At 56.1% G+C, this 27,515-nt stretch overlaps 11 protein-coding genes across 11 annotated transcripts, besides 1 other annotated feature; 6 read left to right on the top strand and 5 right to left on the bottom strand.

The window, feature by feature from the left end:
- Window positions 1-47: part of a sequence feature (repetitive element) that runs on past the window's edge.
- Window positions 48-64: 17 nt separating this feature from the next.
- CYME_CMM300C (hypothetical protein, conserved) lies at window positions 65-871 on the top strand (the record flags this gene model as incomplete). Its single annotated transcript, XM_005537106.1, has 1 exon — window positions 65-871. One exon carries the CDS (start codon window positions 65-67, stop codon window positions 869-871), a length of 807 nt encoding a protein of 268 aa, XP_005537163.1.
- A 2,394-nt stretch (window positions 872-3,265) lies between these two features.
- Window positions 3,266-4,921, bottom strand: CYME_CMM299C (dihydrolipoamide dehydrogenase; the record flags this gene model as incomplete). Its single annotated transcript, XM_005537105.1, has 1 exon — window positions 3,266-4,921. One exon carries the CDS (start codon window positions 4,919-4,921, stop codon window positions 3,266-3,268), a length of 1,656 nt encoding a protein of 551 aa, XP_005537162.1.
- Window positions 4,922-6,553: 1,632 nt separating this feature from the next.
- On the top strand, window positions 6,554-8,899 carry CYME_CMM298C (hypothetical protein, conserved; the record flags this gene model as incomplete). The annotated part of the gene is made up of 1 exon (XM_005537104.1): window positions 6,554-8,899. One exon carries the CDS (start codon window positions 6,554-6,556, stop codon window positions 8,897-8,899), a length of 2,346 nt encoding a protein of 781 aa, XP_005537161.1.
- A 324-nt stretch (window positions 8,900-9,223) lies between these two features.
- Window positions 9,224-10,387, bottom strand: CYME_CMM297C (hypothetical protein, conserved; the record flags this gene model as incomplete). The annotated part of the gene is made up of 1 exon (XM_005537103.1): window positions 9,224-10,387. One exon carries the CDS (start codon window positions 10,385-10,387, stop codon window positions 9,224-9,226), a length of 1,164 nt encoding a protein of 387 aa, XP_005537160.1.
- Window positions 10,388-12,647: 2,260 nt separating this feature from the next.
- On the bottom strand, window positions 12,648-13,643 carry CYME_CMM296C (aldehyde reductase; the record flags this gene model as incomplete). Its single annotated transcript, XM_005537102.1, has 1 exon — window positions 12,648-13,643. The coding sequence occupies one exon, from the start codon at window positions 13,641-13,643 to the stop codon at window positions 12,648-12,650; it is 996 nt and encodes a 331-aa protein (XP_005537159.1).
- A 420-nt stretch (window positions 13,644-14,063) lies between these two features.
- CYME_CMM295C (hypothetical protein) lies at window positions 14,064-14,804 on the top strand (the record flags this gene model as incomplete). The annotated part of the gene is made up of 1 exon (XM_005537101.1): window positions 14,064-14,804. One exon carries the CDS (start codon window positions 14,064-14,066, stop codon window positions 14,802-14,804), a length of 741 nt encoding a protein of 246 aa, XP_005537158.1.
- Window positions 14,805-15,559: 755 nt separating this feature from the next.
- Window positions 15,560-17,098, bottom strand: CYME_CMM294C (probable ferredoxin--NADP reductase; the record flags this gene model as incomplete). The annotated part of the gene is made up of 1 exon (XM_005537100.1): window positions 15,560-17,098. The coding sequence occupies one exon, from the start codon at window positions 17,096-17,098 to the stop codon at window positions 15,560-15,562; it is 1,539 nt and encodes a 512-aa protein (XP_005537157.1).
- Window positions 17,099-17,517: 419 nt separating this feature from the next.
- CYME_CMM293C (hypothetical protein) lies at window positions 17,518-18,645 on the top strand (the record flags this gene model as incomplete). The annotated part of the gene is made up of 1 exon (XM_005537099.1): window positions 17,518-18,645. One exon carries the CDS (start codon window positions 17,518-17,520, stop codon window positions 18,643-18,645), a length of 1,128 nt encoding a protein of 375 aa, XP_005537156.1.
- A 2,149-nt stretch (window positions 18,646-20,794) lies between these two features.
- Window positions 20,795-22,585, top strand: CYME_CMM292C (DegP protease; the record flags this gene model as incomplete). Its single annotated transcript, XM_005537098.1, has 1 exon — window positions 20,795-22,585. The coding sequence occupies one exon, from the start codon at window positions 20,795-20,797 to the stop codon at window positions 22,583-22,585; it is 1,791 nt and encodes a 596-aa protein (XP_005537155.1).
- A 1,936-nt stretch (window positions 22,586-24,521) lies between these two features.
- CYME_CMM291C (cullin 3) lies at window positions 24,522-26,783 on the top strand (the record flags this gene model as incomplete). The annotated part of the gene is made up of 1 exon (XM_005537097.1): window positions 24,522-26,783. One exon carries the CDS (start codon window positions 24,522-24,524, stop codon window positions 26,781-26,783), a length of 2,262 nt encoding a protein of 753 aa, XP_005537154.1.
- A 23-nt stretch (window positions 26,784-26,806) lies between these two features.
- CYME_CMM290C (hypothetical protein) lies at window positions 26,807-27,331 on the bottom strand (the record flags this gene model as incomplete). The annotated part of the gene is made up of 1 exon (XM_005537096.1): window positions 26,807-27,331. The coding sequence occupies one exon, from the start codon at window positions 27,329-27,331 to the stop codon at window positions 26,807-26,809; it is 525 nt and encodes a 174-aa protein (XP_005537153.1).
- Window positions 27,332-27,515: the final 184 nt, after the last annotated feature.

The following is a 27,515-nucleotide window of genomic DNA, read 5'->3' as shown; positions in this document are numbered from 1 at the left end:
CTCGCCACTACTGTACCACTGGCAGCAACGTTTTTCTTTTGAAAAGCGTTTGCTGTTCGTGTTGATGGTGGTGGGACGGCGTGCCGACGTTTGCAGTGACCGAGCAGTCGGTTTCTGTTCAACACCAGTTCCCGGCAATATGCTCGTGAGTAAACAGGGGGTACCACCGATAGACGCCAGTCCTTGCTATACCCGCCAGAGCATGGGTTTTGTTCTTTCGCCGCGCAGCTGGTTGCGGAGCTCGCCTCCGAGTCCGCGCAGCCCGCGCAGCCCGCGCGCTCATGGAACAGCACTGTCGGCAAAAGCAAGCGCTGATGCCGAACAAGTCGGTACGCTTGTGCGGGAGCTTCGGACAGATCCGCCTGAGGAGCTGCGAGTCGAACTGCGTTCGCTGGACTCGCGTCGGCGATTGATCACTGGATCGCTAAACGTTTTCGCACCTAAGGCACACGTCTGGACGGTGCTGACGGCATTCGATGAAATGATCGAGTTTGTACCGCATATGCTCTCGTCGCGCTTTGACACGGAGTCACGACTGCTCGAGCAAGTCGCCTGGGTCAGCCGTCGTCTGAGACTGCAATCGCGACTCGTTATGGAAGTTGAGATGCTACCAGAGCAGGGCGAGCTCCTGTTCTCGAAACGAGAGAGCAGGGACTTTGCATCTTGGAAAGGGGTGTATAGAATCGTGCCGCGCAGCGAGACAGAGACTCGTTTGGAGTATGCGCTGGACGTGGTTCCGATGATCCTCTTCCCGATAGCGCTGGTTGAGCGCAAGATCATGAAAGAAGTTCCTGGTGTGCTTCGCGCGTTTGCTGCCCGCGCCGAGCAGCGCTGGAACGACGAGAAAAGGGAAACAATCCCGGGGACCTAGGAAAGCGTGCTCCGAAACATTTTCGAGTTCAAATGCACGCAAAGCAGGGTATTTATACAGAAGCGTGGCTCTGCTTTGGAGGTTGTCTCTGGCCGCAACACGTATTCGAATGGAACAGCGTCCATCAGGCATAGGCGGGCATTCGCAGACGCTATCGGCGCTCGTGACTGTGCGCTTACCGGGGAAGCCTGCATCAGAAGCTGAGGTTGATTAGGCCTATCGCTGAGGGGGGCATTCGTCGCCAGCTCGACGCTGACGGCATGCGCAGCGTCATTGGGCACAAACTGGTAAAACATCCGCTGGCCAAGGCGCTCCTGTTGGATATTCGTTGTGCATTCACGACGCTCGGCACCATGAGCTTGCATCGAAGCTAGGAGGCCCAGCGCCACGACGCGCACCATTCAATACGCCGTCCGGAGCGCACTCGCTAGGGTCCGATGCGCTGAGGCGTCCGTGCCCGCAAATGATCATCGCTTCTACCTGAGGTGCGTCTACTGACTGAGACTGATGGGAGGGATACCGATTTGCCTTTAATTTCCCGCAGGCGCCGTATGGAGCGGGAAGATCAGCTTCAGACGACTGACCGGTCCGCTACGAGGTGGCCAGGTGCTTACCGTCCTACCAAAACCCTGTCAGTTCAAGAAAACGTACGAATGTCGCATCTGCAAACCACTTTCCGCGTGTCGTGCGCAACTCGCTGTACGCAGACGTATCGAATAAGGGAGCCCCATGATCGTTCGCCAATAGCCTAAAAATCTCGTTCCCACTTTGTGAACAAGGCGCTCCAGCCTCTCCACATACCTGAAACGTGCCATGTCACTGCGTTGATCCTGGCAAGCAAGTGTCGCATGGCCTCAGTCGTAAACACTGATTTTTCATGCCAAGTCAGCCGCAGTTCAGCACGGTGCCCAGAGAGAGAGTACCAAACGACTCTTTCGAGGCCTCGCTGGACACCGAACTATTGGACGCTACTGATGCACGAGACAATGCCTATTGTCGATCGAGTTGTTGAAGCCTTGGGGCAGCAAGTGCTTGCGCACAGCATCGCTGGCGGCATGACACCACAGCACGCCTCTCGCACTGGATGCCCTCGTCATCTGCAGGTTGTTCGGCTCACCGTACAGCATCTCGCACATCCGATTTGTTCACTTTCGTTTTCTCTACCTTTTCAGTGCGCATCCGTGCTCGTGATGCGATTACACAGCCCAGAACATATCCATGAGATTCATAAAGAATCAATTGCTGCACCCGCTGTATCCTCTCGTTGGAGCACCAAGAGCACAGCCGTGGCACGCGGCAGCATGTCCAGCGCCACAGGCGAGCATCAAACAACGCGTTCGACATTCGTTAGCCAACTCATTGAGCGAGTTGACGAATGCACGGTTTTTGCATCCATCAAGCGGAAACCTTTGATGATCCTGACTTGGGCCGATGTACTCCTGTACAGGCTCCGCCGCTTGAGCGATTCGGACACATGCGTACGCGCTGCATGAAGCGTCCAAAGCACCTCTGTCTCCTCGATACGGTGATCAAAGCGTTGATCTGGGTCCCAATGCAGCCATTCCACTTGATGGTATGCCTCCCGATGCGATTCATGCCCGATTCCGAATACGAACGAGCCCTGATAAAGCTGAGCACCGTCATCTGCGTTCCCTTCGAGGTCCTTGGCTGCGTTCTCTCGATTTAGAGATACGGCGCCGGCGATCATGTTCATGGACCTGGGGTCGACGTCCACCATGAGGTCTTTTCCTACATCTACCTAGAAGGGTGCAAACAAGTCATCTTGTTTGACTCAGGGAAAATTGACGTAAAGAACAATCGCGTGGACATTCCGTCGGTCGCCATCATCACAGGAGCTTGTTTCGAGCTCCACCCTGGAAACGATAATCCGGGAACAAGCTCGGCCAACGCTTTTCGCAAAGCCTTCGAACCTCTCTTGTGAGCTTGCAGAGACTACCCGTCGCTCCCTGACAAGGCCTCCTCCAAGAATACACAAGCAGCTACTATGCTATAATGAGTCTTCATGTGAAACGTACGGTCATATCGAATACAATCTTGAGGAGGCACCGGCGCTCGCTTTCGAGGAGCGAGTCTGCGTTGCACTGGAGGACTCGGTTCCGGAACACGCAGCAGCGCAAGATGCACGACAGGCTGGACGAGCGCGTGCGCCCCTTAGCATCCGGAGCTCGGTACGCCAGCCGCCGCCCTGTAGCGCAAAAGCCCTTCGAAAGGCACTCCAAGTGCGGCAAAGTTTATTCTTGAGCCACCTATCTTTCTTCGTATGTGAAGAACCTGCCATTGATGCATGCGTCGGTGAGGCTGTGCGCAACGAAGGCCGCAGCCCAGGGTCACCCAGCGCAGCCGCTCTGGTACTCACTTCACCCGAAGCGTCGCTCAGAAATGGATAGGTCGATCAAAGGTTGCCATGGCGGCTTCGCGAAGCGCCTCGCTTAGCGTCGGGTGCGCGTGACAGGTTCGAGCGATATCTTCGCTGGATGCTCCGTACTCCATCGCCAGCACACCTTCAGCGATCATCTCACCGGCACCAGGTCCAATGATGTGAAGTCCTAGGATCCGGTCGGTCTGCTTCTCCGCGAGCACCTTCACGAGGCCCTGGGTAAAATCGCCGCCTGCGTCGTTGGTACGGGCCCGACTGTTCGCCATGAACGGGAACGTACCCTTGTTGTAGGCAATGCCCGCTGCTTTCAGTTCCTCCTCGGTCTTGCCAACAGAAGCGACTTCTGGATGCGTGTACACAACACCTGGGATGCAATCGTAATTCAGGTGTGCCTTGTGTCCGGCGATGGTCTCAGCGCAGGCAATGCCCTCATCTTCGGCTTTGTGCGCGAGCATCGCCCCGCGCACCACGTCGCCAATAGCGTAGATGTTGGGAACACGCGTCCGAAATGCATCATCGATGGGGATCCGCCCCCGATCGTCTAGTTCGATACCGAGTGCCTCGAGGCCGAGTTCCGCGGTGTAGGGGCGGCGACCGGTTGCTACCAGCACCACGTCCGCATCGAACGTCTCTTTCTTGCTGCTGTCTTTGGCGGACTCCAGCTCCAACGTGACGGGTGATGGCTCCGCGGGAATCTTGGCTCCCGTGACTTTGGTTCCCAGCTTGAACTTGAGTCCCTGCTTTTTCAGGATTTGCAGAAAACGATCACCGATTTCGTGATCCATGGCCGGCACGATCCGATCGGTGAACTCTATGACGGTTACTTCGGCCCCGAGACGTCGCCAGACGGAGCCCATTTCGAGGCCAATATAGCCGCCGCCAATGACCGCCATCCGCTGGGGTATCGTTGGAAGAGAGAGCGCTCCTGTCGACGATACGACCCGTTTCTCATCGAAGGGAAGCATGGGCAGGGCTACAGGTTCCGAGCCAGTTGCAATAATAATGTTCTTGGCATGTATCTCCTGGGCAAACTCGTCGCTATCTGGAGGGCGCACCTTTATCTGCGTCGCGCTCGCTAGCTTTCCCGTGCCTTTCACATACGTCACCTGATTCTTTTTGAATAGCGCCTCAATGCCTTTCGTGAGGCCCCGAACAGAGTTCATCTTCTGCTTCATCATCGCAGGAAGTTCTAACGTGACTTTGCCCTCGATGCGAATTCCATGGGTTGGGAAAGCATGTTTCGCCTCCTCATAGAGGTGAGACGAGTGTAGTAACGCCTTGGACGGGATGCAACCGACGTTCAAGCAGGTACCGCCAAGACTCCCGCGTTTTTCTACACAGGCGGTTTTCAGGCCAAGTTGCGCAGCCTTGATCGCAGCAACGTAGCCACCAGGTCCACCACCGATGACAACTACGTCAAATTCACCGAGCGATCCGCCAGCTACAGTGCTGTACCTGTGTCGCTGCGCGCTGGAGCTAACTGCTGGTACGCGCTGGCCTCGCACCAGCGCACCGCCGCTCGCCGCTCCGTACAGGGGCTGGTCGTACGACGCCCGCCCGAGCCAGGTTCTTGCGTTCGGAGCAAGCAGCTGCACACTTTGAACTAGACGTGTGACTGAAGCTCTTTGACAAAACGATGAATTGGACAGCATCCCAACCGAAAGATAAGTCTACCAGTTTACACTGTCTATGCCAGCGCTGCCCGACGATCGCACAACAAAACGCTCAGCCTTCGCAACGAATCATCGATGGCCGGCCCCCGGCGCCTCTGACCTGTGTCCGGTTGCTGCAGCATCACTGGGAAGCGGCGTTTATGCACGGCCTGTCTCTCATAGTACATCGAATGTGTCAACAGAGAAGCCTAGTTGTTGTCGCATGTATTCTAGAGGTCCTCAGAAACGCATGCCTCCGCACTCGAATGCTTTTCGTGCGGGATTCCGGCTGCTGCCCCCGTGACTCCGATAACCCGCGCACGCCATCGCAGATCCCTGGTGTGTGCCACGATCCGGTAGGCTGCCGCCGCGTCGACCAGAAAAGTCGCTCATGCAGCCGCACGCGCGCTGATACGACAACGAAAGGACCGCGGAGAAGCGAAGCTGTGACCTCTTTCCAGGTCATTGGTGAAATCTGCGTTCCCATAGAGTCTCCGGTTCAATTCATGCATCGGATATCATACGTAAATGTGTCTGATGCAATTTCAGCGCCTGCAGGTCCGCAAGTTCATCATTGTGCCCGCGATGAGCTCCGCGGCGACGGCAGCACGCATGCACCGCCAGACGACTGGAAGGCGTCACCGTACCCTACATCCGAAGAGCGGCTCACGGACGGCGTACCTGTCGTACGGAGGCAGTCTCGCCGAGGCGAACCGCTTCGTGGAGTCGCTGGCTCAGTGAATCGCGTGGCGCTCGTTTGACACCATACCGGACGCGTTGCGGAGGCGACGCTGGACACGGTGCCGGTTCATCTGCGGCTCGGTCGGTGAAGTTGCACCGCCGTGCGCTGCAGGACGCCTCCGGAATCGCATACCTATGAGCACCTGACACGGGATTGGTGACCTATCGACCCGATCGCCCGCATTCACCGCTAGAACCGGAGCACTCACACGGCAGATCCACGCCTCTATGAACATGTGTGCATCGAAGGGCATGGCTGTGCATCTGGAACCAGCACGCGGAACCGCTGGATGTAGAGTGCATTCGCCGCCCGGGATGCACGTTCATAGCCGCTCACGATCGCACCGTCCATGCAGGATCAATTGCTCCCAGAGCTCTTCCTGCACTTTCCAACAAACGTCCAGACGATATTACCCGCAAGAACGCTCTCCAGGATGTTCCTCTATCTCTCTCTCTCTCTGGCACGCACACGAATGCTCTTTTGTTTATGGTTCGCACGAGCATGGACAACGATCCCGCTACAACTGCGCGCAGTCGAGCACTGGTGCAGTATGAATACGAACACTAGGATCGCCGTACTTGTTGATGATGTTGTTGTTGTTTTTGTTCTTAATGTTGTTGTCGTTGATTTTGTTCTTGATGATGTTTTTGTTGTTGATGTTGATAGTGATAGTGATAGTGATGATGGGCCCCGCCCCGTACGTGCACACCTGATAAGGTACATAGGATAACGCCGCCCGCTACAGCCGGCCCGTCCGCGGCATCGAAGCAGGCCGATGGGCGCGTTGACGCAACGACGCACCGCTGGCTCGCTGCCGGAACGCAGTGATTCGTTCAGTGCTGCTCATTCTTGTTGTTGTCGTTGTTGTTGTTGTTCCTTTGTGAAGAAGAATGAGCCCAGCGTTCATAAGCATTCCCATCAATGTACATAGGGAGAACAGATCATTTGCACTTGGGGTGCCAAGTAGCACCGAGGGGCGCTGCAGTGAGGAACACAGGGCGCTTGCGGCTTGGAGTGCTCGCTGGAGGCGGCGACCTCGTACTCGAACGGTCAGTAGGCTGCGCATGCAGCATGTTCCCCGAGGAAACCCCAGAGAAACGATCGTGATCATTGGGGGCGGCATCACTGGTCTATCTACAGCTGTAGAGCTGGCTCAGCGTCCGGCGGCGCCCCAGGTGATCGTGGTTTCACGACGTCGCAGCGAGTCTGCAGCGGTGGCAGCTGGCGGGATGCTGGCCCCACAGGGCGAGCGCTTGCCCCCTGGGCCACTGCTTGAGCTCTGCCTCGCTGCACGAGAGCGCTACGCTCAGTTCGTGCGCCGGGTGGAACAGGCCGCCGGTGGTGTAAGCACTGGCTACGATCCGTGTGGCCTCCTCGCTCCGGCTTTTCCAGGTGACGCGGTGCACGGCTGGAGGCCACCGGCGGACGCCGGCGAGGCCTACTTTCTCAGCGCTGATGAAGCGCGTCAGCTGGAACCTGGGCTCACCAGCGACGCCCAACTCGCAGGGGCCTGGCTTTTTCCGCAGGACGGCCAAGTAGACAACGTTGCGCTCATGGAAGCACTCACGCTGGCGTGCGGAAACCTTGGTGTACGGCTCATGGAGGGCAACGAGGCCTCGTGCCTTGTCGCAGCGAGACATGGCAAGACCCAGCGAATCGAGGCAGTGCGCCTCGCGTCGGGCAACCTGCTCTACGGAAATGCTTTCATATTGGCAAGTGGGGCATGGGCCCGGCAGCTCGTGCCGGTGCCGGTAAAGCCCCAAAAAGGCCAGATGCTGAGCATCAGCGCCCCTGGAGCCGCCACGGCTATGGACTTACTCGTGAGGCGAGTTCTGTACGGAGCCGATCTCTACATGGCACCGAAGCGGCTCTCTGGAAAAATCGTGATCGGAAGCACGGTTGAGGATGCCGGCTTCGACAACCGTTGTACGGCCAGAGGTATCAGTGGCCTCTTGCAGCGTCTAGAGAAGCTCTGTCCAGCGCTCGCCGACTGGACGCTCGATCGAACCTGGAGCGGTTTTCGCCCGCTGACGCCTGATCTTCTACCGATTCTGGGTCCATCAATGGAATACTCGAACATGTACTACGCACTGGGACACTGGCGTAATGGCATCTTGCTGGCACCGCTCGTTGCGCAAGTCGTTGCCGATCAAGTACTCGGAACGTCTCCGACGCTCGACACACAGCTCCTTCGTGCTTGTCGTTTTGAGCGCTTCACAGATGGGGCTGAGAAAGCGAGGTCGACGAGCCCGCCTCATTCGCCTAGGAGGGCGGCATACCCCGCTGATGCAAGCATCGGTGGACGTGCTGCCGAATCACCTGCTCCAACTACAGCATCATCGCCAGGATCACCGGATGCAGTCGCTGGCGTCTCACTGGGCAGTGACAAGAGCGCCAACCCGAACGAAAGCAGCGCACCGGCACCAGCCGCTCAAGCGGGACCAGGAACGCTTGCAGCGGACGCAGCGCCTTCATCACCTGAGGACGAATCGGAGGTTTTAATATGGAAAATTGCAGAGGACGGGTCGTTGGAGCCTGTTGCGCCTGGTTCAGGCATCCCTGCGCCACCGGACCCAATGAAAGCGGGCAAGAGCTCCGGAGCAGCCGTCCAATGGCCGTGGGCAGTGCTGGACGCTTTGGACGAGGAACGCCTCAAACAGGTGCTCGAGGAAACGCGCGTCCCGCGAACGTCTCCAAAACCGCAAAATGGAACCTCTGAAGACGCCAGCTCTAGCAAACGCTCTACGCCAGCGCCTGCACCAAGTACGAGTCCTGACGCGTACCAAAACGCGAAATCAGCTGCCAGCCTGAACGCATACGATGACATCTCCATTGCTGGAAAGAACGGTACGACGAGTGAGGCATCACGCCCCGCAGCAAATGCCACAGGAACGCATCCAGCGACGGCATCGGCAGCGACGTCTCGCGAAGAACTGTTTCAGCGCATGCGAGAAGGCATCGCTGCTGCACTGCGTGAATACGAACAGGACTGGAAACTGGATATCACTGACGATGAGATAGGCCAGGAAACGCAGGTACAGATGGACACCCAAGCGGAAGCCGCAGCAGCCCAATCCCAGGGCGAAAAAGCATCTTTGCCTGCGAAGGAGGGATCGCAAGGCGCCGACGCTGTTCGTCAGTCCATGTTCGACGCTTTTGCACAAATTCGCAATTTTATGGAGAACCCGAAAGAAAGCCGCAGTGCACCGAACAGTGACACGTCACCAGAACGATGATGAGCCCGGTTTCACTGGTCTGATGAAACAGGTAGGTGCCGCACGATGCACCGCACTTTGATGGTCTAGTCTCGTAAATGAACGCATTGCTTCATCAGCATGTCAGGCGGAAACACCACACGCTTTCATGGTCTAGTCTCGTAAACGAGCGCATTGCTGTGTCACGTTTTACGCCGAACGCCCGCGTGCAAGCGAGCATGCCGCTCGTGCGCGTACTTCATGTAGTCGACGCGTTTCTTCTCGGTTGGACCTGGAGCTGTGTCACCGTCTCCAAGCTGACATCCCCTGGGACGCAGTGCAGTCCTAGACGCACGGCGCGCTCCTCTATCGGGATATGCGATCCACGGAGGCTTCAGGGGCATCCAGGCTGCTCTGCTGGCGAAGGAGTGCCATCACTAGGCGCTTGCGCAGCTCCGGGATGTCTCGTTGCGCAAACTGGAACCGAAGACTCGTCAACGGCAGCGGTGCCGGCTTGCCTGGCGACGGAACACGCGCAGGGCTCCAGTTCTTGGCCAGTGCCTCGGCGAAGAGCAGAGAAAAGACCCCACACGAGCCACCGTCCGTCTGGCGAGGAATCCGTTCATGCTCGTGGGCAAGCGATAACGTCCACGAATCGGAAAGCAGCCAAGGATCCTCGACGCCCTTGTCGATGCATTCGTCAGTCAGCCAATGGCGGAGGTTCGGAAGCACACACCATCCGTCTTGGCTGTGCATGGAGTCGTAGCAGCGCAGCTCGCGCCGGTTCGCGTCGATGGCGACCAGAACCCAATGGCGTTGAGCAATATTCACTGGAATGAGCAGTAAAGCGTCTCGATGGATCGTGAAGCGAGCTCGAGTCGTCCAGCGCCGAACGTACGCAAAGCAGTAGCTGGGACTCGTCAAACGCGTATAGAAAAAGGAATGAAAGCAATAGACGCCGTGCTGGCGATACTCTCGATTGAGGAGACCCAAATACGCGTTGATGACCTCATCGTTAAGCCAGTTCGGATGCTGCAACCGCTGCAGGTCGTTGCCACGCAAACCGATACGAGCGTCAGTGATGTACGTGAGAACCCGGTCCCGATTCGAAGGTGACCAAGCCCATTGTACCAAGTTCTGTCCATGGACATGCCGCGTAGCGCGAGTCACAGCGGGATGTGCCGCCTGCGGTTCCCGGTGGGCTCTCTGCTGCCGTATGTCTAGGGCGAAGGCGCAATATTCGCGACGCAGCGACTTTTCCGGACGCTGCTTGAGCGGGAACCGCGCATCGTGCCGGCACTGTTGACCTGTGCGGTGTCGGTCGCCGCTTGTGCAACTGAACCTGGTAACTGGGTGCATCAGCGCACTCCCTGGAAGGCCACGATAGAAGAGCTCCTGCGCATACGCCGTCCTGTCGACGACTTGGCACCCGGAAAGGATTCGTGCCCGCAACCGGTATCTGTGTTTTTTCCGCGACAGTGCTCGCCGTCTGAAGCGTCGCAAGCGACGGCTGTGTCTTCGCGCGAACATCACTGCAGTCTACCTACGTACGGTTCGGAGCAGCGTCTTGGTGCGCACGCTTACCATATCCAACAGGACTGGCGTGCAAGGCGAGGCCTCTGCACCAGGGCGTCCCGCTCTTGGCAAACGACGCGCTGCGTGAGACCAGCACCTAGTGCCTATGCAACTGGTGTTCCAAGTTTCTCGACGTGTCTAAACGCTAAGCGACTTGTGTTCCCAGAACCAAGCGGATATAGAGAAAGCCCCGCAGCAGCAGCAACAACAACAACATCGGATCAAGCGCAGACTGTGGTCGGGAAAAGTCGACGCCAAGGCACACCCATATTCGTATCAAATGCGACAAACTCACTACAACAAACATACACGGTTCTGTTAGGGTGTCTACTCGGTATGGTTCACCACCAGGCTTTGCGAGCTTTCTCTGTAGATTCTTCCTTTTTCTATCACGGAAATCCGGGTTTTAATACGCCGATTTCCCCTGTCTCTCTCGATTCATTATGAGCGGTCGAAGGAGGGTGACGACAGCAGCGAATTCCCGACTTGAACGCTGTCAGCAGTTGTCTACGCACTCCATGCACAGACGACAGTTGTGGTCTACGTTTCGCTGGCCGCTTTCATCTAATTGGACATAGACTCGATGCGTCCGTTGAATCGACCACACTTGCATATTGTCAGGAGTTCCTGTATGTCTGCCGAGCTTCCTCGTACCGGTGCCGCTCTATGGCACGTGAACGCCTGGTTCATCGCTCAGTACGTCCTGTTGACGCATCCAGAAGGCTGCCGTCGATGCACATCTCCGATTCCGCGTCTAGTGCGGCATCCCAGGATCACAGGCCTGCTCTAGGAGATGCTGTCTGCTGTACGCGCAAGCATACGCTTCCCATTCGATAGAGGATTTGTGGAATGCGAACTTGTCCACCACCGCGAAACATGTACTGGGAGTAGAATCCAGTCTGCAGATCAGGTCATGAAATATCGGTCGTTTTCCGCTCCCTCGTTACCAAACGTAGATGCACGCGCAGCGGGCATTCACGACTTTGATGACTCAAGTCCGATTCCAGGACTTTTTTTTTGCTTGCAAACGGAAGAGAAGGGACCCTCTGGGCTCGTATCCCATGAGACGGTTCTTGCTTCCGTGGAATGCCGTTTTGTCCATGTCAACAAAGAGGGGCGATTCCGTCTTTCGTACGCAATCGATGATTCACCATGACATGTCCGGGAAACGCTTGCGATGGACCTGTGCAATAGGCGACAAGTGATGATGTCGATTATTTTTTCGCGTCTGTCCGGCGGTATGACCTGTTGCATCCACGAGTTGCCGTGAACCATAAAGATCACGATTTTAAAAAAAGGGTGATTTGCGCATGCTACAAGTAAGGAATCCAGAAGCATGGACTCCTCTGCGCATGAATAGGTTCATGATACCGTTTATGTATCAAACCCTTGTTCCATGGCGTCGTGAAACATCTTGACTCCGGTGAGCTGACGAATCACCACAGAAGAAGCGTCGACGAGGCCACTGCCAAACGACGACAAAGACTCTCAAAACTATTCTCGACTACCTACGCCCTCATAGCTGCATGAAGAACGTCGAAACTGCACACCTGAAGCATGTTCCGAAAAAAAGACTCGACAGGCAAGCACAGCGCAACCAGTTTAGTGTTCTGTTTGAAGCAGATTCGTGTACGGTGCTGAGTAAACAGCGGCTGCACCTCAGCGCTCACCACGTTCTTGCCGGTTTGTTCTGTGCTCCAAGGAAAAGGACGGTACGTTCTCCGCAGCGTATGCCGATGACAATTGGAGGATGCAGCGCTCTGCTTGACTGCCTCCGGTGGCATTCTGTATCGGAACGTCATTCGCCAAACTCAGCGCTGCCAGCTGCGGCAGAGCGACGACACGGTTCTCGTATGCCGGTTGCTGCACGTCGAGCAAGTTCGCGGAGCATCATGACGTAGCTCGTTGGCGCCCGGGCCACACATTTACACATGATCCACATCACTGTAACTCTCGTTCTACGTTCTCCCCGATGAATGCAGCAACGCTGGACGTCCAAAGGCCTGCAGTGATCAGCGGTCAATGCCTGGCACGAGAGATGCTCAAGATCGAAGCCGTCAACATGCAGTGTTCCCGAGTGCTTTGCACTGCGTCCTGCATCCGGCTGAGGCGGCTCCCGGGGCCGTCACACCAGACCCTCCACGAATCCGCAACCAGTCTTCGATCCCGTACTTTATGTAGACGTACAACTTGCTCCAGAAGCGAACCAGCCACCTCACGAGTGTCCATTCGAAGATGTGTTTTGGAAGCGCTCCGGGCGAACAGCCTCTTCTGGAACCGGATACGGCCAGTAGACGCGCATATCGCAGGCCAACAGGGCCCGATCCATTCCGTTCAACGTGTCCATGTCGGCAGCGTCGAGTAGAATGCGAACGGCATCCAGATTCTCCCGCAAGCGATCCGGAGAGACAGACTTGGGCAGGACAACACACCCACGCTGTATGTTCCATGCCAAGCATATCTGAGCTGGCGTTGCCTGATACTTCTTCGCCAGGTTCTGGATTGCTGGATCCCGCAACATCCCGAGCGTTCCGGATCCGAGCGGTGCGTACGCTTCGACGAGAAGCCCCATCCTTTTCGCCTCCTGGACGTGCTCGGCTCGGGAGTTGTATGGATGTGCTTCAATCTGATTCACCACGGGCTTGATGCGCGCATAGGACAGCAGATCATGCAGCTCCGCCAGGCCATAGTTGCTGACGCCGATACTCCGAACGAGCCCCTGCTCCACAAGTGATTCCATCGCAGCCCAGGTCTGCTGCAAGGTCACACCGTGGTCAAAACGAATATTCCCAGCACCGTCGACACCTTTCCATGTATTCTCATTCAGCGGTGAGCCGCAGAACTCCCATGCAAATGGCCAGTGAATCAAGTACAGGTCGAGATATTCCAGCTGCAAGTCTGCCAACGTCTGTTTACAGGCCTCAACGACGTGTTCTGGACGGTGACACGTGTTCCACAGTTTCGATGTTACGAATAGCTCCTCCCTTTTGACGTATCCACTGGAGAATACACGACGAAAGGCTCCGCCGATCTCCTTCTCGTTCATGTAAACCGCGGCGCAGTCAATATGACGATAACCAAGCTCGATCGCTTTCTGCACGACTTCCCCAATCTGGCCAGGTTCTGCTTTCCACGTACCGAGTCCAAGAGATGGGATCCTATTCCCATCGGAGAGTCCATAGAACAACGGTTGGTGACTGGCCTGCGTCATGGGTGTTTGGTTTGCGAGCGCTGCTCGTAGAGCCCCGTAAAGCGCAGCAGCGCGGAGCCACACGTTCCTTCATTGTCGCCCAGCGTCTGGCGCTGCAATCTCAGCGCACTTCCCGTCGAACGCGTTGCATGCGATGGGTATCCCTGGTATGCCGTATAGGTAATGTAACATGGAGGTAGGGGGTTTGATAGATACTTCACCTCGCACTGAAAAAACACTCACAAAAAAGTAAGAGAAGCAAAATGCGCATAATCGGAGAACGCTGGCCTGGGTAAACGTTTTGTCCATGAAAAACATCCCGGGTATGCCGGACGCCTCTGCGAACACTGACGAGGCGCGGGCTGGCGGGGACTCCTTGGATCGTACCCATGATGTATTGATTGAACAGATGGAGTGCACCTGCTTACGGTATCGCTGAGGATGCTCACTTGGCTACGGGAAAGCGGATCCTTGTCTCCGGGTGGCGTCCGTCGCGGCGCTACAGGCGCCGTGGCTGGCGATCGGCGTCAGGGTGCTGAAACGAACGATCCGAAACCCCCGATGGAGCGCACTAGTGGTGACTGGCGGAGCTTCGGCACAGGGTGCGGCACGGTGGGTGACTCGCGTGATACCCGTACGCGTTGCGCGATTCGGGTTCCCTGTTCGTCTGTCAGCGGTTGTAGACGGCCTGGGTGCATCACGCGTGTACGCAACGTCAACAGGCGCATGCAGGCAGCAGCATCAAAGCGTCATTGGCAAGATGAAGCGGTCGCCAAGCCTCTTGGAAGACGCAGGGTTGATGCATCGATTCGGTTTCCCGGAATACTTGAACGCTACGGGTCATCAAATCAGGGATTCCACACTATAGACTGGCGTTTCAGCGCTATGCTGGCTTTGGCCCAGTCTCCGTGCGTGGAGAAGATGCTGAGTCTGAGGAGATTTCAAGGGCAGAGCCCCGTCGCGAACATCGTATTCTTTAGATTGAATACCTGTCTCGCAGTCACTGGCATATCGAGTCAAGACGAATCTAGCAGGTATCCTGGCAAGCGTGGACCTCCACCGCGAATATCGTATTTTTTAGATAGGATACCTGTCTCGCAGTCACTGGCATATCGAGTCAAGACGAATCTAGCAGGTATCCTGGCAAGCGTGGACCTCCACCGCGAATATCGTATTTTTTAGATAGGATACCTGTCTCGCAGTTATTGGCATATCGAGTCAAGACGAGTCTAGCAGGTATCCTGTCGACCGCATTGACCATATTGAGCGCAGAGCGCATCCGGGGTGTATGGACGATAGAGCTGTCTCCAGTTCATCGATGTGGCGAGCACTTTAGTCGCTGCATGCGCTCCTCGCTCAACAGCGCAAAGCCGCAATAGTCAGTTCGACGTTATCATAAACGTGTCCGCGTTTTTCTGCGATAGATCGGCAGGAATTGTAGGTAGTATTGCATTCTTCTTTATTTGGAAGATCGAGCAATCGTTTCGGTTCTCTAACTCGCCTGTAACGCAAACACTAGTAACGAGAGTCGCGCAGGACGCAGAACGCGCATCGGAGCTCGCGGAAAACGCACTCGCCACGCAAGCATCACCAGTGGAAGCAGCAGATAGGCGGGAAATGGTGCGGTGTCGCAGCTGCGACGCTCAACCGATGCGCACTTCAGGCATGCTTTCTCAAAGACGCAGGCCGTTGCGGATACGTCGATGAAAGCGGATACGATGCTGCCGCCGGTCCCGATGCTGATCGCCTCCCGTCAGACGATTTCAGACCAGTGAAAGACGCCTGCAAGCCCTGTCTCAAATTCGTTCTGCACATAAGACGCTCTTCTCGCGACATTCTGCCGTAGCGCGCGCTAACTGAGCTGCGTACGGGAGGCACTTGCGTCGGGCTGGAATCCTCAATTACAAGCGCTCGTACCTTACATGATAAAGACTTTTCTAGAATGCAACATCAGCCGGAGTGCGATGAGAACGGTTCCCTAACCCTTCCCCGGAGTTTTGCTGGTAATCCGCGACGCTGGCCCCGCCAGCCAGACGCAGCATATCGGAGCGCGTTAGAATTTTTCGGCGATCAGCACCGCAGAGGCGACCGCGATGTTGCTCCTCGGCGTCAATGCGTAACCAACCGTCCCAGTCGACGAACGAGTGACCGGCCTGCTTCAAAAGATCCTCGACCTCAGGCTCATGGGTGCGTGAGCCATCCGCTCTCGCTTGCGTGGCTCGCTCAGCTTGACGTAGATCAGAGACGAACTGCGCGACAGTCTCTTGCGCATCGACCAGCGTGTTCGCAATGACTCCGCGTGGACCGTGCTTCAGCCAGCCCGCAACGTAAACTGCATCCTCGAGGCCAACAACTCGCCCAGCATTATTCCGGATACAGTTCTGATTCGAATCCAGAGGCAAGCCCCAAGGCGCACTCACAACGTACCCAATACTGCGAAAGACTGCCCCAGCAGACGCTGTAATCCGCACCGGCTCTGCATCCTGTATCGTGCGGCACTGAACTTGGCCAAGCGAGTCGTAGAAAAGCTCATTCGGGGCGCAAATGAGATGCACCCTCTGGTCGTCGCCCAGCAAAGCCCGAACCGGACTCAATCCGAACCAAAAATGGATCGTTCTTGGGGTCACCTGCGCACGCGTTCCAACCTCGTCGATCACAGCCGAGCCGGCATACCGCCGCAGGACTTCCAGCGCGCGCCGTTGTGTGCGCGAAGGTTGCGCAGGCTGCAGGCCCGGTGGCGTCGGTGCCCAACGCATCGCCTCGTGGACGATGAACTTGAGATCAGGCGCGAGTGTCATCAACTCGCGAAGCTCCCTCGCTGTCCAGCTGGCATTGGATGCATCGCGGCGTCCGATAATGTGAAGCGTTTGCGCGCCAAAGGCAGCCAGTGCGTCAACAGCGACTGGATTGCAGTCCGTCACGTGCAGCCGCGCAGGTGCTTGCAGCAGCATTCGCGCAACATCCAGGGCAACGTTCCCGTTCCCAATGATGACTGCCTCGCCACCGCCAGCAACACAACCGTCGCGTTGGGACAGAAATACCCGGTCAGCATAGTCCGGGTGACCATTATACCAAGCGACAAATGCCCGTGCACTCTCTATACATGGTGTCTCGCCAGGAATACCGAGTTTCCGATCGCCACCCTGAGCACCCATGCAGAGAAATAAGCCAGCGCCTTGGACCCCGTCGGCGTATCGCTTCTTTAGAAGGTCGAGTGAGAGCCTTCCATTGACGTGAACGTTTCCGTAAAAGCGGACGATCGCTCGGTAGCGATCCATGAGCTGGGTCCAAGAGTTGGTGACACGCTTAACCTCGGGGTGATCAGGTGCAACCCCGTACCGCACGAGTCCAAACGGTACCGGTAGTGATTCAAACACGTCTATACGTCGCAACCTATGCTGAAGTTCCGCGTGTCGCAACAGAGACTGGACAGTATAGAAGCCGGCAGGTCCCGCGCCAACGACACCCACACGCATCGCGTCCAAGTGTCCGCGGTTAAAACCAGAAACAGTGAAGAGGTCCTGCCTCTGGTATAGGTCGGACCAGGGTTTTCACCTCTTCTTGGACACCAGCTGCTTCCCAGTAAATAGCCTGCACATAGAGAGTGCCACCACCGTGGACCACACCGTCCCGGTGCTCGAACGCTTTTCGCCAGGCACTGGAATTTCTCCCGTAAAGTGCGTCGCTCGTGATCCGATCCCAAACTTGCTGTCCGGCGTTGGCGGCAAAACGCTGCACCGCCGCTCTACGAAACCGCTTCCTAGGTTTGCATTGTTGTTGGGGGTACAGTTTCGGTTACCGAAGCACCGGAAATCCCCAGTAGCGTGCGAATTATCCGGTTCCGAAGGGGTCCATCTAGGTTAATCTACGTCGACAAGAGACCTGGCGGAAGCTCATGGTATTTGCGTTGCAGCGCGGAGACCGTACTCGGCTGGTTCGAGAAAGCTCTCGGTTGCTTCTTTTGCTTCTCACATTGCTTTGTTTCATTTTCACTGTATGGGCTTTGATCGGCAGCAAAAGCAGAGGTTGGCTTCGGGAACAACGTGCCAGTACAAGTGGCTGTGCAACTACACTGGCTGCTGCTGTCGAAGATCTCTCGCGTTATAACTTACCTCTGGAAACAGAGTTCTCCAAAATGGTGCTGAACAGAACTCAAACCACTCCGCCATACTTTTATGTAACTTTCCACAGCGACTGGGATGGCCTCGTGTCGCCGGCAATGCGGGCGAACGGCGGACTGTTTGATGCGCACATTCATCGTCTGTTTGATTTATTATTGTTTCGAGAGAAAGGTGTGCTAGAGCGCTGCAGACAAGGTAGAGAGCTCGTGCTGGACGTCGGCATGAACTTTGGCGCCTTTGCCCTCTATGCAGTAAATCGAGGTTGCCACGTCATCGCATTCGAGATGCAGCCGAATGTGGCAGTAGCCGTGCTGCTCGCTTCGCATTTGAACGGATTCTCCGAACGTCTGCAGATTGTGCCACATCCGGTCTGGAGCGAAAGCAACCACACGCTGATGTATTACCCTCGAACGGACAATATGGGCGGGACGCACGCGATCCCGTTGTCGCCGGACGCAGCCTTGGATCATGCGGTGCAGCTGCGGACGGTTCGTATCGCCGACTGCGTACCGCTACAAAGTACGATTCGGTTTATGAAATTGGACGTCGAAGGTAGCGAGTATGAGACGCTCCTTGGAATGCTGGGTCTCCTGAAGCGGCGAAAGGTTCTCAACTTGGTCATGGAGCTGCAACCTGAGCCGCTCTACAGCAAAGCTGTACAGCTTTTGTACTCGCTCGGGTATCAATGCGTAGAGTTACAGTCGCTGCCGATCGATAAAACTCACGACGCGCGAAGCCTGCTTCCTTACTTTAAGAGCAAGCCAGCGACAGAAGCAGACTACTGGCGTGCATTTAACTTTCACGGAAACGATTTATGGTGCATTCCTTGGTTCATGGGGAAGGGCATCCAGCGCTTCTTTGAAGCAAGCCTTAAGATCCGCCATCGCTGCTCTAGTACATAGACGGTGCAACCGGGCGGGCAGCTAGTTACCTGAGGACATGGAACACGCGGACAGTGGGAGCGACAGACCTCCAGCGTACGTTGGATGACGGTATGCGAGCGAGCGCGGTTTCGTTTTCCAACGCGTGCAGAACCGAATCATGCTTCGAGCCGACGCCCGTATTGGTATGGCGAAGCAGTTCGGTCTCTGTGCTCGGACCGCACCTGCGCTATAGGCGCCATTGGGGACGCTCATGATATGCACTCGGCACACGACAGAAGGAGAGAAATAAAAAGCAGCTTTGAGGATAGGTACGCGTAGTTGAACTTAGAACTAGTTGGAACGCTGGATGCTTTGCCGGGCGCTAAGAACGAACGTGCGTTCGGGGATCGCTGGTCTGTGTAAAACGCTCTGTCAGAGAAAAGAAACCTGATCCACCGGCTTTCGCATGAAAGTACCATTTTGTCCACGATAATTGCCGCTGCATATCAGCCACAAGCGTGGAAACAACCATGCCAGACGTTCCACGGACTCGCGGAGAGGTGTCTCGAGACCCATGTCAGCGTGAAATGGAAACGGTCCACTTATCGTAGACGTCCGTAAACACACCGATGCTCGCATCCGTTCCCAGCATGTTTCAACATCAGAATTTATATGCATCCTTCGCGGCTGCTTCCCTGTCCACACTCTCTTACATCCGGCGTTGAGTATGCTGGTCTCTGCTTTCCATCCACCGCCGTCGTAGGCAGACGACGGATGTCGATGGTAGCGTTCATGTCGCCAATTCGCTGCTTCCAGCTACAATCTGAACCATTCATGCCGAGGAAAAAACTGCAATCTGCGCTTTGCTTGTGATCTCCATCGTGTTTCTGGACAGCCTCGGTGTGCCTTTCGCAGCGGTGACATTTGTACGAATGATATTGGCCAAGCGTACGTGAGAGCGCGCTGAGTTGGCAAACGTTTCCGATTATCCTGTAGTAACTAGCGAGCATTCGCAAAAGAATTGGATGTGTTGTAGAAAAGCGGATCACCAATGATTCGCACCGTTTGATGATACCCAGACAGAAATGCAAATGCTGCAGCGCACACAGGCGGTGTTCCTGATCAGACCAGGACCTTATCACGAATGCAGGAATCAAATCGTCGCGCTTTCTATTGATGCGCTCTGTATATCGTGCATGAATTACGGGCGCGGATGCGCGTTGAAACCGGTTGAATAGGAGAGCGCGATCCACAGCCGGACACACGACATGGTATAAGTTAAGTTGACCAAACGTCATACGTCGGGACAATCGAAGGCGTCAGGCTCGCCATGGTCTGATCTGACAGCCACCAGTACACGCAAGAGCTTTCTTTACAGAGACTCGCCCGCCTCGAGCAATACCCGGAAACGGATCGTACCTACGAAACGTCGATCGACGCTGTGTCAAACACGCTTTCGCGTGAAATATCTCGTACTCAGTATCGGCATTTTTTTGAAACGCTGAAAACAAGCGATGAAAAAACCAGTGGCCAGCGCAATGAGGGCGCAAAAAACTCCCCACCCCTGTACAATCCACTGATATGTAGAGCGGTCCGCATTCCAAAAAGGCTCGAGCGCCACCCATACCACTGGCAACCTGCATCCGCCGCAGTCGGCCAGCGATGCCAGAGCTTCATGATTCAATGTTACTGCGTAGAGGGACCAGTGCATCGACCTCGATGCCCTCGTGTGCCGAGTTCTGCTTGATCGCTCTCCAGGCATCTTCACTGCTGCTGCAGGAGCTTCATGGTTCAATGTTACTGCGTAGAGGGACCAGTGCATCGACCCCGATGCCCTCGTGCGCCGAATTCTGCTTGATCGCTCTCCAGGCATCTTCACTGCTGCTGCAGGAGCTTCATGATTGAATGTTACTGCGTAGAGGGACCAGTGCATCGACCTCGATGCCCTCGTGTGCCGAGTTCTGCTTGATCGCTCTCAGGGCATCTTCACTGCTGCTGCAGCACCTGGAAGAAGAGGCGGTCTAGCGCGGCCGTCGAGCGCCGCGCCCATCGGCGCATTGATCCGCCATAGCCGAGTCGTCGCCATTCGAAGTCTCGTCAACTGGACTGCAGGTTGCAACTGCAGCGTCGAGTCTTCAGTGCGCAGTACGGAGATCAATCCCACAAGGGTGAGCAACGGTCTCGGCTTATGAAAAAGAGACGAAGAGGCGAGGTCGGATCCAAAAAACGAGGCTCAACTGGTGCGCTGCGCTCACCTGGGTACGATGAGAGCAGCGATGCAGACGCGGCGACGCCGATCGTCCGACCCCAGGAGAGCGACGAAGAGAACTCGCACCTCCCGTCGTTTGTGCTAGACTCTATCTTGAAGGTATTTTCGACGCACTGCACTCCAAACTACTCCCTACCGTGGCAGATGCGGAAGCAGGAATATTCGACATCGTCTGGGTTCATCATCGACGGAAATCGCATTCTAACCAACGCGCACTCTGTGGAGAACTTTACGGTAGTTCGCGTAAAGAAGCGCGGCTCTGCGGAAAAGGTCACTGCGCGTGTCGTCGCTATCGGCGACGAGTGCGATATCGCGCTGCTTACCGTGGACGACCCCACGTTCTTCGAAGATACATGCCCGTTATCGTTAGGAAGTTTGCCTCAGTTGCAGGACCGTGTTACCGTTGTCGGATACCCGATAGGGGGTGAATCGATCTCAGTGACCGAGGGGGTCGTCTCGCGTATCGAAATACAGCAGTATGCGCACGGCGCTACTGAACTTCTGAGCGTCCAGATCGATGCGGCCATTAACCCGGGGAATAGCGGCGGGCCCGCTCTTAACGCTCGCCTCGAGTGCATCGGGATAGCGTTTCAGAGCCTCAGCGCTCGTGAGGCCGAAAACGTTGGCTACGTCATACCGACGCCGGTGGTGAATCACTTTCTAACGGACGTGCAGCGGAACGGCCGGTACACCGGATTCTGCTCAGCCGGCATCGATTGGCAGGCATTGGAGAACTCAGCACTGCGTCGATTTCTCGGCATGGACGCCTCTGAAACCGGGGTTCTCCTGCGTCGCATTCATCCGTTATCAGGTGCTACGGCAGTTTTACAGAAGAACGATGTCTTGCTCGAATTCGAAGGAAATCGGATCGGGAATGACGGCACGGTGCAGTTTCGAAAGAATGAGCGGATCAACTTCAACTTTCTCGTGAAAGAGAAATATGTCGGAGACGAGTGCGATCTGCGCATTTTGCGAGGCAAAACACGTCTCGACGTGCGATACAAATTGGATGAGAGCTCTTCTTCCCAGCTTGTGCCCGTGCATGAAAAACGGCGTCAGCCGGAGTACCTTGTCGTCGCGGGCTTGGTGTTCGTGGTGCTCACCGAGCCGTACCTCCGCAGCGAGTACGGTGAGCGATTTGAGTTTGAGGCGCCGGTGAAACTTTTGAACAAACTCATGCACGGTGAGAAAAAATTCCCGAACGAGCAGGTCGTTATCCTGTCACATGTCATCCATCATGAAATAACGACCGGTTATCAGTCCCTGAACAATCTGCAGCTCTTACGCTTTAACGATATCGAGGTTCGCAATCTCGCCCATTTGGCGGAACTTGTCAGCAAATTTGAGGGCGTTTTCATGCGCTTTCACCTGGACTACGAAGAATTAGTCGTTGTTGAGACCGAGACTTCCCGGCGATGCACAGCGGAGATCTTGACGCAGCATTGTATTCCCTCGGATCGATCGATTCGGTGTGAAGAGGAGGTTTCCGAGGTCGATCAGATTTCCATGGCCGAAGTGCGCCGCCTCGCTGAACAGAGCGAACGCGCTGAGGCCTCTGCTGCTGCCGATGTGTCATCCAAAGCGAAGCAGTCAGACCAGACGAAAGAAGAGCCAACGGAAGAGGCGGAAGCAGAGGGCCGCTCGCCCTCGCGACGGGCACCTCGTCGCGGCCGGCGCACTGGGCTCCGCCACGTCACCGATGAACCGTAAAGCATCCAATCCCGTCACTGAACACGCAACGCAAGCGACCTCAAATGCAGGTTGAGTACACTGCGGCAGAGCTATTTTATTGCTTTGTGGTGAGTGCAGTCGAATTTGCTGTGGCAAGTTGGTTTCCAGGGGATATTTACGCCTCTCGTCGCCGATATGCAGCACAGCGCTGGTGCAGCGAAAACCGTGCCATGGCATTCGGAAACCGTGTGAGAGCTCAGACCTATGCGTGATGGTAACGAGGAATTCCCATCGTCCATCTATTCGAGTACACGGGCGTATGACCTTTCATGACGTCATGGTCGAAGCCGCAGCCACAATCTCGTCAAATAGTGTCAAGTTCGTGAATGTTGCTCCGTCGCATACGATAAAAGGCAGCAGTTGACGTGTCCGGTTCCGTGCGTTTGGAGGCAACACCATCACCACCACCAGCAGCAGCAGCAGCAACAACAACATCTAGAGAGTCCTATTTGTGTAGCACTTTCTCCACACAAAAATAGAAACTGAATTCCAGTACCAGACGTGCAACGACTCGCCATCGCAAACTCAGCGATAACTGCAGAAGCACAGCGAGCACCTAGATCATAGTATAGCACCAACGGCGCAAAGCGCCTAGGGCGGGATACGTACGCCACTTGCACCAACGACGGTAATCCGCGTGAGAAACATGCACGCAAGAGCGACTTCTCCGCTAGAGATAGGTCCACTGGTCAGTCTTTATCGACTGCGAAATTCTGTCGGCGACAGTGTCGTCGCAGATGCGTGCGACCGTATACAACTCGAGTCAGCGCTCATTGGGTCAGTGTTCACTAAGCACCAAACTGCAGCTTGCAGGAGTGCGCCCTCATGAATGCCGCTCTCAGACGTAGCCTGCGTTCACGGCATTCTCAGCGTTTGCCCGATCATCCCGAGCTCCAGTGCCACGGAGACTATGCACTCTGCTCAAGTGGAAGCAGCTCGCGTAAACTCGCTGCCATGGTCACGATCTGCTCGCAATACCTCGAGTCTGCACAAGGTTGCGTGCACCGCGACCCAGAAAGTAGCGCGCTGCCAAGGTCGACAACCAGAGCCACGGCCCGCCGCGAAGTGCACACAGACTCGGTGCCTTCCCATTTTGGTCCGTCGGAGAGTCGATATGCAAGATGCGAAACAGACGCCAGAGCCGACTTGAGCAAGGGAAGTATAGTACGATGTGATTGCGGTAAATGAACCAGAGCGCGCTCGGAACAACAAGCCAGGACAGTGTCGACAGCAGGGCCACCCAGCCACTGAGCCGACGTCTCCAGTGCCGGAGCCCGACCGCTCTTTCAGCGAGCAATCGTTGCTGCTCCCGTAGCTGAAGTTCTTGGAGACGTTGCTTTTTATCATCGAGCTCGCGCTCGAGCTTCGCATATGCCACGAAAGAGTCCGGTCGACAGAGCGCTTTGGCTTCTCGTTCGAGGCGTCCGATCTCGGCTGTGAGGGCAGCTACCTCCGGATTCCGCTCAAAACCGTGCCCGACACCTGCAACTGGGTTCTGTATCAGGGCTCCCAGCAGGCGACCTGCCAAGACGGATGCCCAGCTGAGTAGCCAGAGCACCCAACCCGTGCTCAACGACTGCTCCGAGGTAACTGAACCGATCATACTTAGCACGAGGCAGGGCAGGTTCCCTCAAACTTCCGAGCGTTCGTGTCGTACTTGCTCGACACAAGTCACTGACCTAGCGCCTGGACGAGCGCCCAATACGTGTGCAAGTGCCGGCACCTGGACGCCTCCGCTTTCCAAGCGCAGCGCTTCTGCAGCGCTACCGTTGTCGTTGACGTGGTCGATGCTAGGGCGTCGTGCGCTGGTGTCGACTCGACTCGCCTGCATCGCAGACCTGCTCCAGGAACACGACTGCTCGATAAAGGGACTTGGGCTGCGTCTTTTGGACATTGGAAAGCGTTTCCAGCTCAAATGACTTCCCGGAAGACTCGCCTGACTATTCAACCGTTCAAGTACGTGTCCATGTCGGAGGTTACTTTGGAGCAGGCTCAAAAAAGCTGGGAGAAACTGGAGAAAGCTCTCGTGCGCATCTTCGCTCGTGACCACCAGGACCTCTCTTTCGAGGAGCTCTACCGAACCGCGTACAACCTCGTGCTACACCGCTATGGAGAGCTGCTGTATGAAGGACTTGAGCGAGGGTTTCACTATCAGGCGCAGCTGGTACGCAGCACGGTGCAGTCGCGAGCCCACAGAAGCGAAGTGCTGCTCGAGTCGCTGCGAACGCGCTGGCAACTGTATAAGAACGCGGTGCGCACCGTTCGGGACGTTTTCATGTACGCTGATCGTAGTTTCATCCGCTCTACTGGCAGGACACCTGTGTACGAACTCGGAATGAGCGCGTTTAGGGACGACGTTCTCCGCGACCAAACGTTTGCGACCCAGCTCGTCGACGCGATGCTGGACGTGGTCACGCGCAGCCGCCTCGGGGAGCAACCGCCTCTGACACTGCTCCGTGATACACTTGATATGTATATAGAGCTTGACATGTATGCTGAAGCTTTCGAAGGACGCTTCTTGCGAGTCTCGCGTGAGTTCTACACCCTCGCAGCGGCCCGCGTGCTCCAGACCTGTTCTGGCCGGTCGTATTTACAACATGTTCGAGAGTGGTTCCTCTTCGAGGAAAAATTAGCGAACGAATGTCTAGCAGTACGCACGACTCGAACTGCATTACAGACGCTTTTGGGTGAAATCTTGCTCAGCGAGCACCTGAATGAAATTCTCGACACGACGGATACGGGGTTTCTTCAACTCCTGCAATCTCAGCGCTTAGAAGACCTGCAAATGATGTACGATCTCTTGATGCGTATTCCCGAAGGTGTGGATGCGATGCGTGGCCGACTCGCACCCTACGTTCGTGAAAAAGTACGCGCTGACTTGGTCAGAGGTGCGAGCGCATTGGAGCAGCCGCTTGAATGGGTTGCGCGAGCAATGCATCTCAAGGACGAGTTCTACAATCTGCTCGCCGCGCTCCAGATGGATCCAAAGTTTGTTCGCGCCGTTCAGGAGGGTTTCGAAGAGGCTCTGAACGAATGTCCCTGTGCCCAGGAGTTTCTATCCCTCTATATCGATAAGGCGCTGCGGGAGTCTCCGTCGATTTCTCGGGAGGCAACACGCGCTGCACTCGAGCATGCCTCAGGCCTGTTTCGTTTGTTGCGGAATAAGGACGTTTTTGAGCAGCATTACAAGGTGCATCTCTCGCGGCGTCTTTTGCGACGATTCGCGAGCAACACCGTGGTGCCCCCGTCGGCGAACGATGACGCAGAGCAGCATTTTATCAGCAAATTGCGGGAAGAGTGCGGCGCCGTGTACACTGCAAAACTCGAGGCGATCCTGCAAGACATGCGCACCAGTGACGAACTGAATGCCGCATATCGCCGACACCAGGAGATGATCCAGCTCTATGGTTCGCGCGCGCGACCCATGCTCCAAGTATGCGTCATTACGAACGGTATTTGGCCCGTGGCTGAGGCACCCACTGCCCAGATACCCGCTTGTCATCCCGAGTTGGTCGAGATTACGCAAGAATACGAGAAATTCTACCATGAGCGGCATGCGAAACGTCGGCTCCAGTGGCTCCTCCATCAGGGGAGCGCCGAGCTCTGCATGCGGCTCAGCGACGAGGGTCCAGCGCTCTCACTGAAAGTGACCTCGTTGCAGATGCTCATTCTACTCCTATTTAACAATGCAGAGGCATTGACTGTACAAGAGATGCTCCGACTGCTGCAGTTCCCGGGCCTATCCCCAGAGTTAATGCGAGCTTTGAGGGCACTTTGCGACAGTAGACATGCAATCTTGGTAAGGGCTGCAAACGGTCCAGTTATCTGCAACCGCGACGTATTTCGAGTGAACAAAGCATTCCAAAGTACGACGCTTGACATAGACCTCACCGACACCGACCATGTCGATGAGAATGCGGGCGTCGAGCGAGCAGCGCGCTCATCGGAGCTGCTGGAGCGGGATCGCCGTCCCGAGATCACCGCATGCGTCATGCGCATCCTCAAGCGTCGACAGGAACTTGAGCACAGTCAGCTGGTCGCCCAAGTTATCGATGAGTTGCACAACCGATTCGTACCGACGGTTGCCGAGGTCAAGAGGGAGATCGAAGCTCTTCTCGAACGGGAGTACATTGCGCGAGAGAGTGACGAACTCACCGTCTATCGCTACATTCCCTGAGTGTACCCAGTGTGTTGCTTTGGTCAGATTCCGAGCCACGCATCCAGCGAGGAGGATTCCTCAGCCCCGCGGGCAGTTCTCTGTGCGAGAATACGTGAAAGCGTACAGTTCTCTATCTCTTCATCTGCGGCCAGTGTGCTGAGGACATGACAGGCTCGCTCGCCGAGGTGCCGGAAGTTTACGTTGCCGGGCGTCTGGGGCTGGTGCCCAGCCTCCGCCAACAAGGGAAGCAGCCCCGCCAACCACCACCAGTAGTCAAAGTTCTGGACAGAGGGCTCCTCCAAACCTTGTTCTACAACTTCATCCTCCGTGAGTCGAAACTCCTGTTGTTCGGCAACGTCGTCACTGTCGTCGGAAAGCGTACACGTCGCCACCGCGGACGCGAGCAGGCCGTGGCTCGTCGACTCCGCGGCTTCGTAAGCGTCTAGTTCCCGGTATCGCTCCTCTAGCTGTGCTTGAACCTGAACTGGCTCATAATCATGCGACAAGGACTCTTGTTTAGCTGTCAAGTGTCTACCGTGAGTTCGCTTGCTACCCGGCCGCGGCATAGACGCTGCTCTATACCATACGAGCCGCAACGGCCTCCGAGCGCACGAGCACCGTTGACGCGTGGCGAGTTGCTGTGCGTCAGTCCCGTGTCGCCGCCTGCACCTTGAGGTGCCTGAGAGGCGCCCGCAGCGCCTCTGCACAGCACCGGGCGGCATCAGCAGCCGCTTTCCAGCGCCTGTGTTC

The sequence above is a fragment of the Cyanidioschyzon merolae genome, chromosome 13 (assembly GCF_000091205.1).
Source record: "Cyanidioschyzon merolae strain 10D DNA, chromosome 13, complete genome".
NCBI classification, from domain to species: Eukaryota; Rhodophyta; class Bangiophyceae; order Cyanidiales; family Cyanidiaceae; genus Cyanidioschyzon; species Cyanidioschyzon merolae.
This window is presented reverse-complemented; position numbering and strand designations above follow the sequence as displayed.